Below are 16,359 nucleotides of genomic sequence, written 5' to 3' on the forward strand. Positions count from 1 at the left end.
AAAATCGATGTGTTAGGTGGTTTTGTTCATTAAAACGGGGCTGTCGTGTTGAAAATTTATATTAATTTTGAGGCCACATCAGTTTTTTTAATAAGGAGAATTTGTTGTTGCCAGACTTTATTTGGTCTCTTAAAGTTTGCTGAACCAATTAAATGCTAATTTTAAGATTCAGAGTCAGGTATGCGCTAAAACAAACATTACACCACACTCTTAACACGATTATACACTGTTTATTCCAAAATATGACAACATAAAGACAACTTTATCCAAGCGTTTACTATTAGCTTCTCGAACTTCCGACTAGCTTTCATGCTGCATTCAATACAACTGGGAAATCTGGACAAAATGCTGTTGCCAGACAGGCTACAGTGGATTTCCTACGTTATTTGGTCTCTTAAAGTTTGCTGAACCAATTAAATGCTAATTTTAAGATTCAGAGTCAGGTAGCGATAAAACAAATATTACACTCATACATACGTTTACTATTAGCTTCTCGAACTTCCGACTAGCTGTCATGCTGCATTCGATACAGCTGGGAAATCTGGACAAATTGCTGTTGCCACACTGTTTATTCCAAAACATGACAACATAAAGAAAACAACTTTCTCCAAGCGGTTACTATTAGCTTCTCGAGCTTCCGACTAGCTTTCATGCTGCATTCAATACAGCTGGGAAATCTGGACAAATTGATAGCCCAGACTCGAGCCACACGCAGCAATCTGACGCCCCGCAACCACCGTGATGCAAAATATTATATGTATTGTTTAAATAAAACATCGCTATTTAACACAAATTATGTATGGAAATTGGTGTGTGGGTTATATTGTGTTATGCTCCCAGCATGACACATATATATTAAAAAGACTCATAGTCTAAAAAAGATAAGGTTGGTTTTCAAATGATCTACTTTCAAATAAAGCAATAACTAACCAATGTTGACACTTTATGTTAAAATTTTCTGATACTCTCGAACGCAGCATCATTACGGCGCTCCATAGGTTTGTTTCGCTTCAAAACTGTAGGGGGAGCTAGGGAGCCTTTAGCCTCTTCAATGTCGCCACAGAAGAAGATAAACGTACAAACACGATCCAGCTAGCTAGCGAGCTAGCAGTAAAGAAAATACCACAAACGAGAATTTTATAACCAACTGGAATACAAATTTTGTGTTTCTGTACAAATAGAAACCTAGTTTTCTATAGAGAGTTACAGTATCCCCTTCAGCAGTTGCTGAATATTGACATCTTAATAGCTTGCTAAATGCTACTTAGCTAGTCTTCATGGGAGGCGCGTGACCAGTGATGCGACGGTACATGTCCTTAATGTCCTCACACTCGCTCCCAAAGTGGTTGCTTTCATCATAGGAGCGAGAGACAAAAATCTGAGCGAGAAGAAAGCTTGTCAACAAGTGCTACACATTATTATTCTACTCAAAGTACAGTACAGTGCATCTGGAAAATATCTACAGAGATTCACTCGTCTCACTTCCTGATCCGACTGCATTAAGGGAATATGCTTAGAGCATTATTAGCACAATGTAGACATGAAATAACACAATAACATCACATCACACAGGCTACTGCAGGGACATACCAAATGGCCGCCGCTCGATTGGCTGTGAATACTTATTCACATGGGATTTCTCAAGTGTTTTAATTATTATTTTTAATACATTTACAAATATAAAAAAAACGTTCATGTTGTCAATACGGGGCATTCATGTGTACACTACACACGGGAATGTAAGAATCATCATCAAGATACATTCATTCATTTTCTACCGCTTTCTTACCGCTCATCCACACAAAAGTCGCAGGGGTGCTGGAGCCTATACCAGCTGTCTTCGGCCAAGAGGCGGGGTACACACTAGACTGGTGGCCAGCCAATCACAGGGCACATATAGACAAACAACCATTCACACTCACATTCATACCTATGGACAATTTGGAGTCACTAATGAACCTAGCATGTTTTTGAGGGTGGGGTTGAACTAGGGTCTCCTAGCTGTGAGGCGCTAACCACTCGACCGCAGCACAGCCCTATATATTCTTTTATTATTTACTCATTTATTCATTTTCTACCGCTTGTCCTCACCAGGGGGGCGTGGTACACCCTGGACTGGTGGCCAGCCAATCACAGAGCACATATAGACAAACAACCATTCACACTCACATTCATACCTAGTATGGACAATTTGGAGTGGCTAATTAACCTAGCATGTTTTTGGAATGTGGGAGGAAACCGGAGTACCCGGAGAAAACCCACGCATGCACGGGGAGAACATGCAAACTCCACACAGAGATGGGATTGAACTCGGGTCTCCTAACTGTGAGGTCTGCGCGCTAACCACTCGACCGCTGTGCAGCCCGGCCGTATATTCACGATGACCATTCACCGGATGCACTGTACCATTTTTTTACTACCTGACTCTTGCTTCCATCATCATTGGGAACCAGCAGGCTGCTGACTGAAACAAATCTGGATGCAAAAAAAAAAAACAATCAATGACATGTAAAGGTGATTAGAAACTCGGTTGAGCTAACTCACTTCTGCACGATGGGTTCCAGAAGGTCCAAGCCCGGCTGCACCTCCTTCTCTGGGTTGTTGCTTTCTACGGCTGTGCTCACCGTGGCGATGTACATCCCATCTGAAGCCACGTTATGAGTGTAGGACACCACGGATATGAAGATGTCTGCATAGACACACCAGGGGTATTGTAATAGCGCACCAAATAAAGCAGTATTACCTGGCAGATGGCGCACCAGACTTCCTGTGGAGTTGTGTTTGCGGGATGATGATCTGACACGAGTTGGCCTCGTGAGTGTTTTTCACGGGATGGTTGAGTAAACAGATGACCCTGATGACTTTCCCCACCTTCCTGACACGGTTGGGAACGTAGCTGGGATCGCAGACCAGCTGTTTGCACTGGAACAACTGTGAAACACAAAGAAAGAATCGCTACGTATGTACGTATGTGTACACCACGCTCATTCCAAACGCGAGCGCCCTTGCCTTGCCCTCTGATTTGACTGCTTTCACTTTGCCGTTGTCCAACACGATTTCATCCACCGCTCTGTTCAGCAGGAACGTTCCTCCGTATTCTGCACTCAACCTGACACACAAATAAAAAAATTCAAACCAGAAGAGCTGAAGCCCATACGTGGATAAAAGCATTGGGACAAATAAACAGGAAGTGGAAATGTCAGGAAACATGGCACCCGTCGCCCCCCGCTACCCCCTCTGCAGGTAAAAACAGGTGGCGCCGTGGCCCTACAGGGTCACAATTTCCAGCCCATTTCACACAGATATACACAGAAACAGAGCCGAAACAGAAAATCTGCTATTTATTTGTCTTTTCCTTTCACACAGAACTCAGACTAGCGGAATATTTCTGCAACTGTGTCTGCTATAAAACAGTATTCTAGCATCTGGGGTGACATTATGTATAATACTGCCAGTACCGGTCATACAAACAGAATTTCCAAAACGAAAACTTCGAAAACTTTATGGACAGAAAATAGCCTGACCTAAGCTCACAAACTTGAAAGCGTAAAATGGGCCAAAATATCTTGAAAAGATTAATAATTAACATTTGGGTGGCTTAGTTCAAACCCGGCCTGTATGGACCCGAATATAAGACGACCTGCCAGTTTGCATGTATAAATCTAGACCCAGAGTATGAGACAATGTACTTTTTTTAAGTGAAAGAAAAAGGTCAAATTAATTAGATGCATTACAAGACTTCAGCCTGTTTTAGTCATGTGTGAGTGATGGGAAGAAAAGCTCTGGGGAAAAGACGTTTGGCATTACCTATCGGTCTGCATGTATACATTTCTACACTGAATATAAGATAACCCTGAAGAAAATACCTTAATAAAAAACCTTAATTGAAAAATGGCTGCATATTTCCGTGTTCTTGGAGTATGTGTGAGTAACAGGAAGAAAAGCTCAAGTCATTTGGAGCCACCTTCCGTTTTGCATGCACAAATCTAAACCTTGGATATAATTGTATTTTATATTCAGGTCAAATGCATTACGTGCGCTTTTCAACAACATGAGTGACAGGAAGAAAAGCTCTGACTTGCTTGGGGGGAAGTCATTTTGAGCCACCTTCCGTTTTGCATGCACACATCTAAACCATGGATATAATTGTGTTTTATATTCAGGTCCAATGCATTACGTGCGCTTTTCAACAACACAAGTGACAGGAAGAAAAGCTCTGACTTGCTTGGGGGGAAGTCATTTGGAGCCACCTTCCGTTTTGCATGCACAAATCTCAACCCTGGATATAATTGTATTTTATATTCAGGTCCAACGCATTACGTGCGCTTTTAAACAACATGAGTGACAGGAAGAAAAGCTCTGACTTGCTTGGGGGGAAGTCATTTGGAGCCACCTTCCGTTTTGCATGCACAAATCTAAACCCTGGATATAATTGTGTTTTATATTCAGGTCAAATACATTACGTACGCTTTTCAACAACTTGAGTGACAAGAAGAAAAGCTCTGACTTGCTGGAGGGGGGGAGTCATTTGGAGCCACATTCCGTTTTGCATGCACAAATCTAAACCTTGGATGTAATTGTGTTTTATATTCAGGTCCAATGCATTACTTGCGCTTTTCAACAACATGAGTGACAGGAAGAAAAGCTCTGACTTGCTGGGGGGGGGGGGGGGGTCATTTGGAGCCACCTTCCGTTTTGCATGCACAAATCTAAACCCTGGATATAATTGTATTTTATATTCAGGTCCAATGCATTACGTGCGCTTTTCAACAACATGAGTGACAGGAAGAAAAGCTCTGACTTGCTTGGGGGGGAAGTCATTTGGAGCCACCTTCCGTTTTGCATGCACAAATCTAAACCCTGGATATAATTGTATTTTATATTCAGGTCCAATGCATTACTAGCGCTTTTCAACAACATGAGTGACAGGAAGAAAAGCTCTGACTTGCTTGGGGGGAAGTCATTTGGAGCCACCTTCCGTTTTGCATGCACAAATCTAAACCCTGGATATAATTGTATTTTATATTCAGGTCAAATGCATTATGTGCGCTTTTCAACAACATGAGTGACCGGAAGAAAAGCTCTGACTTGCTTGGGGGGGAAGTCAATTGGAGCCACCTTCCGTTTTGCATGCACAAATCTAAACCCTGGATATAATTGTATTTTATATTCAGGTCAAATGCATTACGTGCGCTTTTCAACAACACGAGTGACAGGAAGAAAAGCTCTGACTTGCTTGGGGGGGGGAGTCATTTGGAGCCACCTTCCGTTTTGCATGCACAAATCTAAACCCTGGATATAATTGTATTTTATATTCAGGTCAAATGCATTATGTGCGCTTTTCAACAACATGAGTGACCGGAAGAAAAGCTCTGACTTGCTTGGGGGGGAAGTCAATTGGAGCCACCTTCCGTTTTGCATGCACAAATCTAAACCCTGGATATAATTGTATTTTATATTCAGGTCAAATGCATTATGTGCGCTTTTCAACAACACGAGTGACAGGAAGAAAAGCTCTGACTTGCTTGGGGGGGGGAGTCATTTGGAGCCACCTTCCGTTTTGCATGCACAAATCTCAACCCTGGATATAATTGTGTTTTATATTCGGGTCAAATGCATTACGTGCGCTTTTCAAGAACATGAGTGACAGGAAGAAAAGCTCAGACTCACGTGAGGAATTATCATTTGCTGGTGCAGCTGTGTGGCTGTACTTTGGTAAACCTCACTCCCTGACACCTAATGAGTTGTGTTGGACATTAAGTTAAAAGTCTGGGCCTTTAGCTCAATTGCTAGGACGCTCAACTTATTCTGCGGACCCTGGTTCGAGCCCGGATTGAACCCAGGGCTGGCCAGGTCAGGTATGTTAAGTTTTCTGAATTTTTTTGGTGAAGACGTATCGTCTTATACTCAGGGCAAGTGTTTCCTAAGACTTCAAGAAGTGATTGAAAGAATAACCTGGCAAATCCTTGTGGTAGTTCAGACAGTCCAAAGACCGGGTAGAGGTATGGGCTAGTGTTGTGGCGAGCCAGAGACTCGGCATACAATCTGATCCTCTTGATGGTCTCCACACAGGGCTGGTCCAGATAACTAACAGGTACACAAAGACAGCCTATGAAACGTCAAAATGATTTGGTTTGATTTGCGCAATGTGACCTACCTCTCTCTACCGTGCAAGGCTATGGCGTGACCTATGAACTCCACAACATCAAGCCCCAGGTCAAACCGAGAGAAGAGATCCCGGGTTGTGGTTTTGTCGGGATCCACATCCTGATACGTACGAGGGTTTCTCACGTCGAAGTTGTGAGCAAAAAGCAGCAGCTTCCTGAACCTCCTCTTGTCAAACATGCCCATCAGATCTGAAAAATATTAAGACACTGAAGTTGGGAACAGAAGACCTAGATTTGCAGACCGGGACCGTTGGTCCCCCTTTTCACGAAGGGTAACTGGAAGGGTAACTTCTGGGGTAGTCTTTTCCAGGGTGGTGGAGAGACTGGTCCACAATTTGATTTTCGTTCCGGTCGCAGAACCCTAGACTGACCCCTGCAAAGGTACTGGAGGGTACATGGGATTTTGTGGACTTGGACAAGATATTTGACCGTGTTCCCCGCGGTGTCCTGTTCGGGGTCCTCTGGTGGTGTGGGATTGGTGGGCACTCTACCACACGCCATTCTGTCCTTGTACAACCAGAGCAGGAGTCTGGTTCTGGTTCCAAGGCTGCCCTTTGGCACTGATTCTCTTTAGAATTTTTATGGAGAGATTTTCTAGATACAGCCAAGGCCTTGAGGGAGTCCATTTTGGGGGCTTTAGGATCTCTGTGTTAGTTGCTGCTTTTCGCAGACGATGTGGTCCTGATGGCCTGCCATCATTTTTACTGGGGCGTTTTTTCAGCTGAGTATGCCTCAGGTGGTAGGAGACCGAGAAGTCCGGGCTTCCCTACTGAAACTGCAGGGGTCTCAAACACGCGGCACTAGTTTGAGGCCCCCGCCTTGATATGAAAGTTTAATGTTAGTGCGGCCCGCGCAAGTTTGATATGGATGCTGTATGGTATCATGTACCCAGAAAAAATTATTACGTTTGATTCATGTTCATGTTAAAGGTTAAATAACTGTTAATAGTTATCCTCCCTATCCGTGTGGAAGTGGTAAGTTTTTGGCTATTTAAGTTGAAAGGAAATAACTTGAAGGCTACCGTTTAGGTCGCTAGCTCTCTAGTTTGCGAGTTAGCATGTGTCTCAAGACCCTGCAGTTGCGCAATATGTTGTAAATAAAAAGAGTATAAATGTGACTATAGTCGTGTTTTGTCATGTCTACAGGGCTCTAATAATGCTTTGTTCATTTTAATCTGAAAAAAAATAATTTGTCTACCCACCAACTATATGTGGTTTCTTAAGTTTTTATTATTTGCTGTTTTATTATTATTATTATATTTCTTTATTTATTACTGATTGATTGATTTTATCTATTCTTGATTTGTTTATTTATTTTTCATCTTATTTTGTGTAGAAAAATAAAAAGTAAGATATTTGAGAACAGTGGAATGTTTTATCAGAACTTTTCTTGTAGAAAATTGGAACCAAACCAGAACCAAAAAGTTTTTAAAATTTTTTAGTTTTTAATAAATGCGTTTTTTGTTTTTTTTTGGAAAACCTGATGCGGCCCAGTCTCACCCTGACCCGAGCTCCAGTGGCCCCCAAGTAAATTGAGTTTGAGACTGGACCTGGTCTACCACTTACCACTTAGCAAAATAGAAATATGTAAATTAGCTATTGCTATCCCATTGATGACAGCATCGACGTACCTGACGTGTGGGTGTCTTCCTCAGTGGCCGGCACTTTGTGCAATTTGCCCGCCATGTACACGTAACTCCCCTCAACCACTCTGAAGTCCACATAACGTGTGACCTCGGTGTCCACCAACATTTTCACCAGTTCGCCTAATGCAGCAAACACAGCGTGAAAGGCATGAAATGAAAGGAAACCAACACAACCTAACCCAGGGGTGGGCAAACTTTTTGACTCGCGGGCCGCATTGATATAACAAAATTTCGGGGGCAGACTATATATTTTACACGTAACAGTCCACCTGGTATTATTGTATCTGTAAAATTGTCATGCAATCTGCTATTATTATTTATTATTTTATATTTATATTTAAATATTAAAAAAATAATACAATATTATAATAATTAAAATAAAATTAAAATAATTATTATTATATTATTATTATGTAAAATATGCAAATATAACAATATTATTATATATAATTAATATAATAATTAGCATTAATATAATAAATATAATAATCATAATAGTTATAATAATAATATAATAATTATTATTTTAATTTTTATTATTATTATGTGCTTGTGTCTCTTTTTTCAGGAGCACTTTGTAAACAACAGACCATGTCAAACAACAAAATTGATACAACCATCAAAAGGTTGGCTCAGGCCATGATGCCAGGTTGTATGTTGAGTTTAAATTAAATACTTTTGAAAGATTGGGCGGGCCGTATTCAAACACTTGGCGGGCCGGATGTGGCCCCCGGGCCATAGTTTGCCCACCCCTGACCTAACCTCTCACCACTGGCGAGGAAAAACTTTGGGATAAGATCAACGTTCCACTCTTTTCCACGAAGGGTGCATTCAGCAGGGCCGGGAACTTTGAACCTCCTGTACAACTGAGAGAAGACAACAATGAAATCAGTAAGTTATAATGGCAACAATTCACATGCTCGGGTAAGAACACCTCCTCAAGAGGAGAAACTGATGCACTCTGTCCTCCGTAGTAACCATTCTTGTCCATGTGTAGGACCTTTTTGCCATTTTGTGACATTAAACCCGAGAGGACACATTCCTGCAGGAGTCAGGCAAATATTAGTGGTGGAAATATTAGCAAAATAAAGTGAAAGTGTACCTGCTCCTCTGAATAGAGCTGCTCCTTGTTGTAAACCTCCTGAATGATCCCATTAGATTGCATACTATATAGTGTACAGTATATGGAGTCACATAATATGCATATAAGACACTTTATAATAAGAAGCAGCTCTATTCAAAGAAGCAATGAGTACTTTGATTCAACAAATAGCCTTACCTTGAGTCCAGTCCCAAGTACTATAACATCATACTCCTGCATTTCAACAGCTATGGTGAGGATGACAAGTGCCAGTAATTGCTTTGTCTTCCCCTGTACAGTAATCCTCTTACAAGTGGCACATTTATGTGTCTAGGTGCGTCTGTTTCATCACCCTGCACCAATGTTTTTGTTGTTGGGAAAAAAAGTGTCTTAAATTTAAAACAGAAACAAGATAATAATAAGACAATATCACTATTTGCTAATTTTCTATAATAATCTATTAATCTCAAGTGCAATTTTAAATGTGAAATAAAGAATATATTTGACTTAAATTATCCTTTTTAATAATTTCGTATTAATTCTGCATTGAAGTAGTAACCTTTTACAAATCAGCGAGCTAAAATGAAAACTCGAGTACCCATGATGCTTCGCAAAAACGTCATTCTGCCCTGTTAAAGTGTGCGATTGTTTTGTCACCAGCACACTCCGGTATAGACAATGACATGCTATGCTACTTAAACCCAACTCCGCTCACCTCCAGTTTTAACCGGGAGACTCCGGTCATCAGAGCAAGCAAACCAATTGTACTTTTGTAGTTTTTTTTACTTCTTCCGTAGCGTCTCCAACTTTTCTGTGTTCGTTGTTAAACATGTCGTCGCCGACCAATGTGAGTTGTTAACTTACCTAATTATGAGGTTTACATATCATGAATGACATTTAATCGTATTGTTGTAATGTTAACGCCGGTGCTGTCGAGGTCGCTAACTGAGCTAGCTTTCTAGTCATTTAAACGTATGGGTGCTAGTAGCTAAAACTGTACAGCTGATGTAATTGTAAACATAAATGTTTATATTTACGTTAGCTGTACAGTTGGTCACCTGCTACTAGCTTTACGTTTGTTAATGGATGGCCTGGCTATAACTATAACAAAGTACAGAAGGGAGGCGTGTCAATTCAACTGTGGAACAGGAACTGCCTATTCCATTTTTTTTCCGAAAAATTAGCACATAAAATATACAGTATGATTAAGATAATGGTTTAAAATACACGCATACACATAGCAGAACTGAACTAGCTTGTCCCCCATTTCAAAATTTGTAATCTGCAAAGTCAAAGTTGATCTGTTAAGTTTTATTTTCTTAATTGTTCATTTCCAGTTGCATTGACGTAACATTTGTTTCAGTTTTCAGGCAAAGACTCTCACACGCATGTAAGGAGTAAAACCAACCCAGGATTCCTGCAAAGATTGAGTGACACTGCAGGAGGAACGTTAGTCGGAGTCGGCCTGTTTTTCCTCTCCATATATGTTCTCTTCACGAATGAGGTATGAAAACCTCACATGTTCAGTAATTTTAAGAATAATGACAGAATGTTTCTGTCCCCAGGGCCGAGCTTTGAGGACGGCATTGTCCCTGGACGAAGGTCTCGCTCAGGTTGTGTCATTGGACACTTTTGCCAGCCTTGACCTGCAGAACAACAATCGCTTGGTTCACCTGTCTGCACAGCTACGCACCTTACAGGTAGACAAGACTCTATCGCTCTCCAATATGACGCCGTTGCTAAGTCTATTACGATCGAATGAGATACAATGCAAAGATTTTATGTAAACAAAGATATGAAAGGCAGCCAGTAAACCTGAGCGAAGACAGATTTGTCTGCAATCAGCAGCGTGCACTGTGACAATAATTAGGCAGGCCGCAGTATCATGCAGTGCGGTTGTACGCCACTGCAAACTACAAGCGCAATAATAATCATATTGATGAATGCATACCTCTCATGCTAGTTTGTGTATGCATGCACAGCCCCTGCATGACCCCAACTACGGAGTAGCAGTGCAGGCGGTGAAGTTGAAGAGGGAGGTGGAGATGTATCAGTGGGTGGAGTACCGGGAGAGCAAGTGAGTGTGGCCAACTCTGAAGGCTTAAGGGTGGGGCCCAAAAATGTTTTGTCTTCAATCCCAAATATTAACAACACTGTATCATTTCAGGGACTACCAAGAGAATGGTGAAACCAAAACCGAAACCACGTACTCCTACAGTGAGTTGTTTCCTGTATTGCTTGGCATATTATATATAACATATTAGTATATCTTATTAATTTAGTTACATCCCGTTATATTTGGACATTTTTTGCCTTTACACGCCACCACATTGGATTTCAGTAACTATTTTTGATTAAATCTTCTCAAGGGAAAATACAAAAGAAAGTACAATGGATATAATTTAGAGTAGTCAGTGTACAACATGTAGTGCTGTACAGTAATCCCTCACTTATCGTTGTTAATTGGTTCCAGACCCGACAGCGAAAAGTGAATTAGGAGTTAATATTACTAAATGGAATATTTTTTATTATTATTTTATTATTAGAGCTCTCTAGACATGAAATAACACCCCTATAGTCACTTTTACACTCATGTTACCCAATATACTAGATATAATCCAAAGAAAATAAGCAATTTAAGACACGTGTCTGTGTGTGTTTCAATAAATGTCTTTCTGCACATGTGGACAGGAAGTGACATCAGGGATTCAGAGTTGAGTTTTAGCTGGAGCACGCCCACAACAGTCATTGTTGTCATTGGCGATCGAGTCTGGTGCTTGGTGCTAGTGACACCTAGTGGCCAGTGTAGACTACAGTCCATAGAACTGGAGTGAACTGAATTTGTATTTTAATTCATTTTTGGTAATGGTTTAATTTCATTTGAACATGCATCAGATTACAATTGAGTGCATCCCATAATCAGTTGCCAGTTCCACATTCCGCAGTAGGAAGAAGCAAAGCTTATTAAATCCTACCCCTCCATCTGGTACTTTTACAATCAGTAACTGTTACATTTGTTCACTTCCTGCTTTCAATAGTAAATTTTTTTTAATTTTGTAATTTTTTGCTCTCTGCGTCTACCATATCTTACTTATTGTGTGGAAATATGGGCTAATAACTATAAAAGCAATCTTCACTCGCTAAATGTACTGCAAAAAAGGCCAGTAAGGATAATTCATAATGCCGCCTACAGAGAACATACTAACTCCTTATTTCTAAAATCACAAATACTTCAACTTGCTGATATAGTTCATCTTCAAACAGCTAAAATAATGCATAAGGCTAAAAATAACCAATTTGCTAAAATATCATCCAATACTTCTCTACAAGAGAGGAGAAATATGATCTCAGGGAAGAAGTACATTTGAAACACTTCTATGCTAGGACTACGTTATGCTAGCCATAGCATTTCAGTATGTGGAATCAAACTATGGAATGGATTGAGTAAGGAAATCAAACAATGCACAACGATGAGCCAATTCAAGAAACAATACAAGCAGTTGATGTTTGCTAAATACAAGGATGAAGAGTCTTGAACCAGTCATGATGTGCTATATATATCACTATATTGACACTTACTATGGTACCCATTATGGCATTGGATGCTCATATCACCTTGTACTTCGGTACGAGGTACATTATTAAAAAAAAAAACGAAAAAAAACCTTAAACTGTATTATGGAAAGCAGGAAGTGAACAAATGTAACAGTTACTGATTGTAAAAGTACCAGATGGAGGGGTAGGATTTAATAAGCTTTGCTTCTTCCTACTCCTTTTGGACATGTGGAACTGGGAACTGATTATGGGATGCATTCAATTGTAATCTGATGCATGTTCAAATGAAATAAAACCATTACCATTTGTGTTGTACAATTGTATTTGTTGCATTGTGGTGGTGATGAACGTTTTCCTTCTCCTTTCCCCAGACACAGAGTGGAAAGCAGAGCTGATCAACAGTCGCAATTTCGATAAGGAAATTGGTCACCAGAATCCAAGGTGCTTGATTGCGCTACCGTGTAGATTTCTAGTGGCAAACGTTCATGTCTGTCATCTTTTCATTTCAGTGCCATGGCAGCAGAGAGCGTCACAGTCGTGGCCCCCCAAGTCCGAGTGGGACCTTTCACGCTGTCTGAAGGTGATCAATCAATCATGTGACACACCCCGCCGAGACTAGTCCGTGTCACATTGTTTACTTTGACTCAGGACTGGTGGAACAGGTTAATAACTTCCAGACGCTGAGTCTCAGGGATTTTACGTCGTCTGACTCGGACCCTTTCTTCACCATCAGTGACGATTACTTCTACCACACTCAGAACCCAAAGAGGCCAGAGGTGAGGGCATCTGATCGAACATCAACTTGTTCAATACCTGTTTCTCTTAATCGTCATTGTTATGCCTTGGAAGGTCGGAGATGTCCGTGTGAGGTTCTCCTTTGCGGGACTCAGCGGTGAGACGTCTGACCTCGGCCCGGCCCAAACTGTGAGTGCCGCACGTGTGTCAGGCAAACATGGTCTGAAACTAGTGGTACTACTTGATCTCGTGTTTGTGTGGTGTAAATGAGCCGACAAACCTCAAACTCCAGGTCAGCGTTGTGGCCAAGCAGAGAGGAGAGAAGCTGATGCCCTTCAGAACCAAGTCAGGCGATATCCTGGAGATCTTGTACCTGGAAGAGCTGTCTGCAGAGGTCAGCACAAAGAAAGGCATAAACGCATAACGGTACGTGCCCGTCTGGGCCATAAATAATCAACATCTCCACGTGCTGTGATGTACAGGAGGTGTTTGCCAGGGAGCAGCAGTACAACAACATGAAGACGTGGGGACTCCGAGCTGCGGGATGGGCCCTCATGTTCCTCAGCATTCAACTCACCACGCGCATCCTCTACACTCTGGGTAGACATCCACTCACACGCACGGCACTCATGCACATTCGATATTATAGAACTCTTTATTCTAGGAAATGTATTTATTTTCCTATATTAACGCTTTATTCTTGTAATATTACAACTCTTGTCTTGTCAATTTGTGACTTTATTCTTATAATATCCTGACTTTTTTCTCGTAAATTTACAACTTTATTCTTGTAATTTTACAACTCTTGTCTTGTAAATTTCTGACTTTCTTATAATATTCTGACTTTTTCCTCGTAAATTTCTGACTTTATTCTTATAATATTTTGACTTTTTTCTCGTAAATTTACAACTTTATTCTTGAAATATTACAACTCTTGTCTTGTCATTTTGTGACTTTATTCTTATAATATTTTGACTTTTTTCTCGTAAATTTACAACTTTATTGTTGTAATATTACAACTCTTGTCTTGTAAAATTATGAGAAAAAAGTCAGAATATTATAAGAATAAAGTCACAAATTTACAACTTTATTCTTGTAATATTACAACTCTTGTCTTGTCAATTTGTGACTTTATTCTTATAATATTCTGACTTTTTTCTCGTAAATTTACAACTTTATTCTTGTAATATTACAACTCTTGTCTTGTACATTTATGAGAAAAAAGTCAGAATATTATAAGAATAAAGTCACAAATTTACAACTTTATTCTTGTAATATTACAACTCTTGTCTTGTCAATTTGTGACTTTTTTTCTCGTAAATTTACAACTTTATTCTTGTAATTTTACAACTCTTGTCTTGTAAATTTCTGACTTTCTTATAATATTCTGACTTTTTTCTCGTAAATTTCTGACTTTATTCTTATAATATTCTGACTTTTTTCTCGTAAATTTACAACTTTATTCTTGTAATATTACAACTCTTGTCTTGTCAATTTGTGACTTTATTCTTACAATATTCTGACTTTTTTCTCGTATATTTACAACTTTATTCTTGTAATATTACAACTCTTGTCTTGTAAATTTGTGACTTTATTCTTATAATATTCTGACTTTTTTTCTCGTAAAATTTACAACTTTATTCTCCTAAATTAACGACTTTATTCTTGTAATACAACTCTTGTCTTGTAAATTTATTAGTTTATTTTTGTAATGTGCAACTTTTTTTAATTTGATATTTACAACTTTATTCACGTAAATTTACAACTTTACTCTTGTAAGTTGAAATATTTTTTCTCGGAAATGTACAACTTTATCTCATAAATGTGCAACTTTAGTTCTGTAAATGTACAACTGTATTCTTGTATGTGTGCAACTTTATTCTCATAAATGTACAAAACAAATTATTGGAAAAGTTCAACTTTATTCTTAGAAATTCACAACTTTTTCTCGTAAATGTACAACTTTAGTTCTGTAAATGTAAAAATTGATTCTTGTATGTTTGCAACTTTATTCTCATAAATCTACAACTCTATTCCCATAAATGTACAAAAAAATTATTGGAAATATACAACTTTACTCTCATAAATCTAAAACTGTTTTTGTAAAATGTAAAGTTTTTTGTCTCCGAAATTTTACAACTTCGTTTCTGTAATTTACAGGTTTATTTCCGTTAATGTACAACTGTTGTAACTTCATTCTTGCAAAATTACAACCACCGTTCTCGTAAATTTACAACTTCGTTCTCCTGAACTTACAGCCATTTTTCATGGAAATGTACAACTTAATTCTTGTAAATGTGCAACTCTTTTTCTTGTAAATGTACAACTTTTTTGCTTGTAAATTTACAGATATATTCCCGTAAATTCAATGTTTTTCTTTGAAATTTGTCAACTTTATTCTAGGACAGTGTTATTATTATTAAACTGTTATTATTCTTGTAAATTTAGAACTTTATTCTCGTAAATGTACAGCTTTTTTCTTGGAAATGTACAACTGTATTCTAGTTAATCAGACTTTTTTTCCTTCAAGATATCCGCCATATTTTTCCAGTGTGGCCCTAGTACTCATTACAAAATGTAAATGTAAAGCTGCACACCGACTACTCTAAAGTATATCCAGTTTCATTTCCAGATAGAATATAATGGTCACTGCAATGTAAGTGGGTGTACTCACTCATGTATTTCTCCGCTCTGTCATGCCCACAGTGGACTGGGTTCCCATCCTCAGAGAGCTGGTGTCGGTGGGGTTGAAGATCTTCGCCCTGTGCGTCTCCTCCTCGCTCTCTCTCCTCGTCATCGCAGTCGGTTGGGTGTTTTATCGCCCGCTGGTGGCAGCAGCTTTGGGAGCTTTGGCTCTGCTACCGCTGCTTTTAGTACGATCAGGACTTCCAGCCAAGAAGCACCAGTGACGAATAATCTGACAAAGTTTGAACGTCACGTTATAATAGAGCAAAATGTTCACAATCTGCACGTTATGCCAGTGTTTACATATTTACATTTATGCAGTACAATGAAGTAAATAAATGCGCTTTATAATAACAGTTGTCCCTTGTATGAATATAGTAAAGCCACATTAATGACATCTGGTGGAAGAGTGAAGTCATAGCACATCGGTTTGCTACGTTTACATGCAGTCAAATAAATCAGAACCGGAATATCAGCAATAGCCCGATTAC

At 39.5% G+C, this 16,359-nt stretch overlaps 2 protein-coding genes across 2 annotated transcripts; one reads left to right on the forward strand and one right to left on the reverse strand.

Annotated features, from left to right (window-relative positions):
- Positions 1-159: 159 nt before the first annotated feature.
- On the reverse strand, positions 160-9,864 carry zgc:112334 (uncharacterized protein LOC619199 homolog). The gene is made up of 11 exons (XM_058055321.1): positions 9,092-9,864; positions 8,747-8,854; positions 8,582-8,678; positions 7,798-7,932; positions 6,158-6,356; positions 5,956-6,087; positions 3,010-3,109; positions 2,760-2,931; positions 2,545-2,689; positions 2,421-2,475; positions 160-1,378 (listed from the first exon to the last, which is right to left on the reverse strand). Exons 1-11 carry the CDS (start codon positions 9,131-9,133, stop codon positions 1,265-1,267), a joined length of 1,299 nt encoding a protein of 432 aa, XP_057911304.1. The 5' UTR covers positions 9,134-9,864; the 3' UTR covers positions 160-1,264.
- On the forward strand, positions 9,607-16,222 carry LOC131106356 (transmembrane protein 43). Its single transcript, XM_058055322.1, has 12 exons — positions 9,607-9,740; positions 10,257-10,397; positions 10,459-10,593; positions 10,876-10,970; positions 11,061-11,110; positions 12,820-12,889; positions 12,958-13,028; positions 13,097-13,224; positions 13,298-13,372; positions 13,476-13,577; positions 13,666-13,783; positions 15,890-16,222. The coding sequence occupies exons 1-12, from the start codon at positions 9,723-9,725 to the stop codon at positions 16,090-16,092; spliced, it is 1,206 nt and encodes a 401-aa protein (XP_057911305.1). The 5' UTR covers positions 9,607-9,722; the 3' UTR covers positions 16,093-16,222.
- Positions 16,223-16,359: the final 137 nt, after the last annotated feature.

Source organism: Doryrhamphus excisus, chromosome 18 (assembly GCF_030265055.1).
Source record: "Doryrhamphus excisus isolate RoL2022-K1 chromosome 18, RoL_Dexc_1.0, whole genome shotgun sequence".
NCBI classification, from domain to species: Eukaryota; Metazoa; Chordata; class Actinopteri; order Syngnathiformes; family Syngnathidae; genus Doryrhamphus; species Doryrhamphus excisus.

Bases quoted from the DNA above. Each gene is read 5' to 3' on its own strand.
- zgc:112334 (XM_058055321.1), bottom strand. From the start codon at position 9,133: ATGCAGGAGTATGATGTTATAGTACTTGGGACTGGACTCAAG. The intron at 8,855-9,091 runs GTAAGGCTATTT...TGACTCCTGCAG, and splicing joins TACTTGGGACTGGACTCAAG to GAATGTGTCCTCTCGGGTTT. The intron at 1,379-2,420 runs GTAGTAAAAAAA...CTTCTCGCTCAG, and splicing joins ATGATGGAAGCAAGAGTCAG to ATTTTTGTCTCTCGCTCCTA.
- LOC131106356 (XM_058055322.1), top strand. The intron at 13,578-13,665 runs GTCAGCACAAAG...TGTGATGTACAG, and splicing joins TGGAAGAGCTGTCTGCAGAG to GAGGTGTTTGCCAGGGAGCA. The intron at 13,784-15,889 runs GTAGACATCCAC...TCATGCCCACAG, and splicing joins GCGCATCCTCTACACTCTGG to TGGACTGGGTTCCCATCCTC.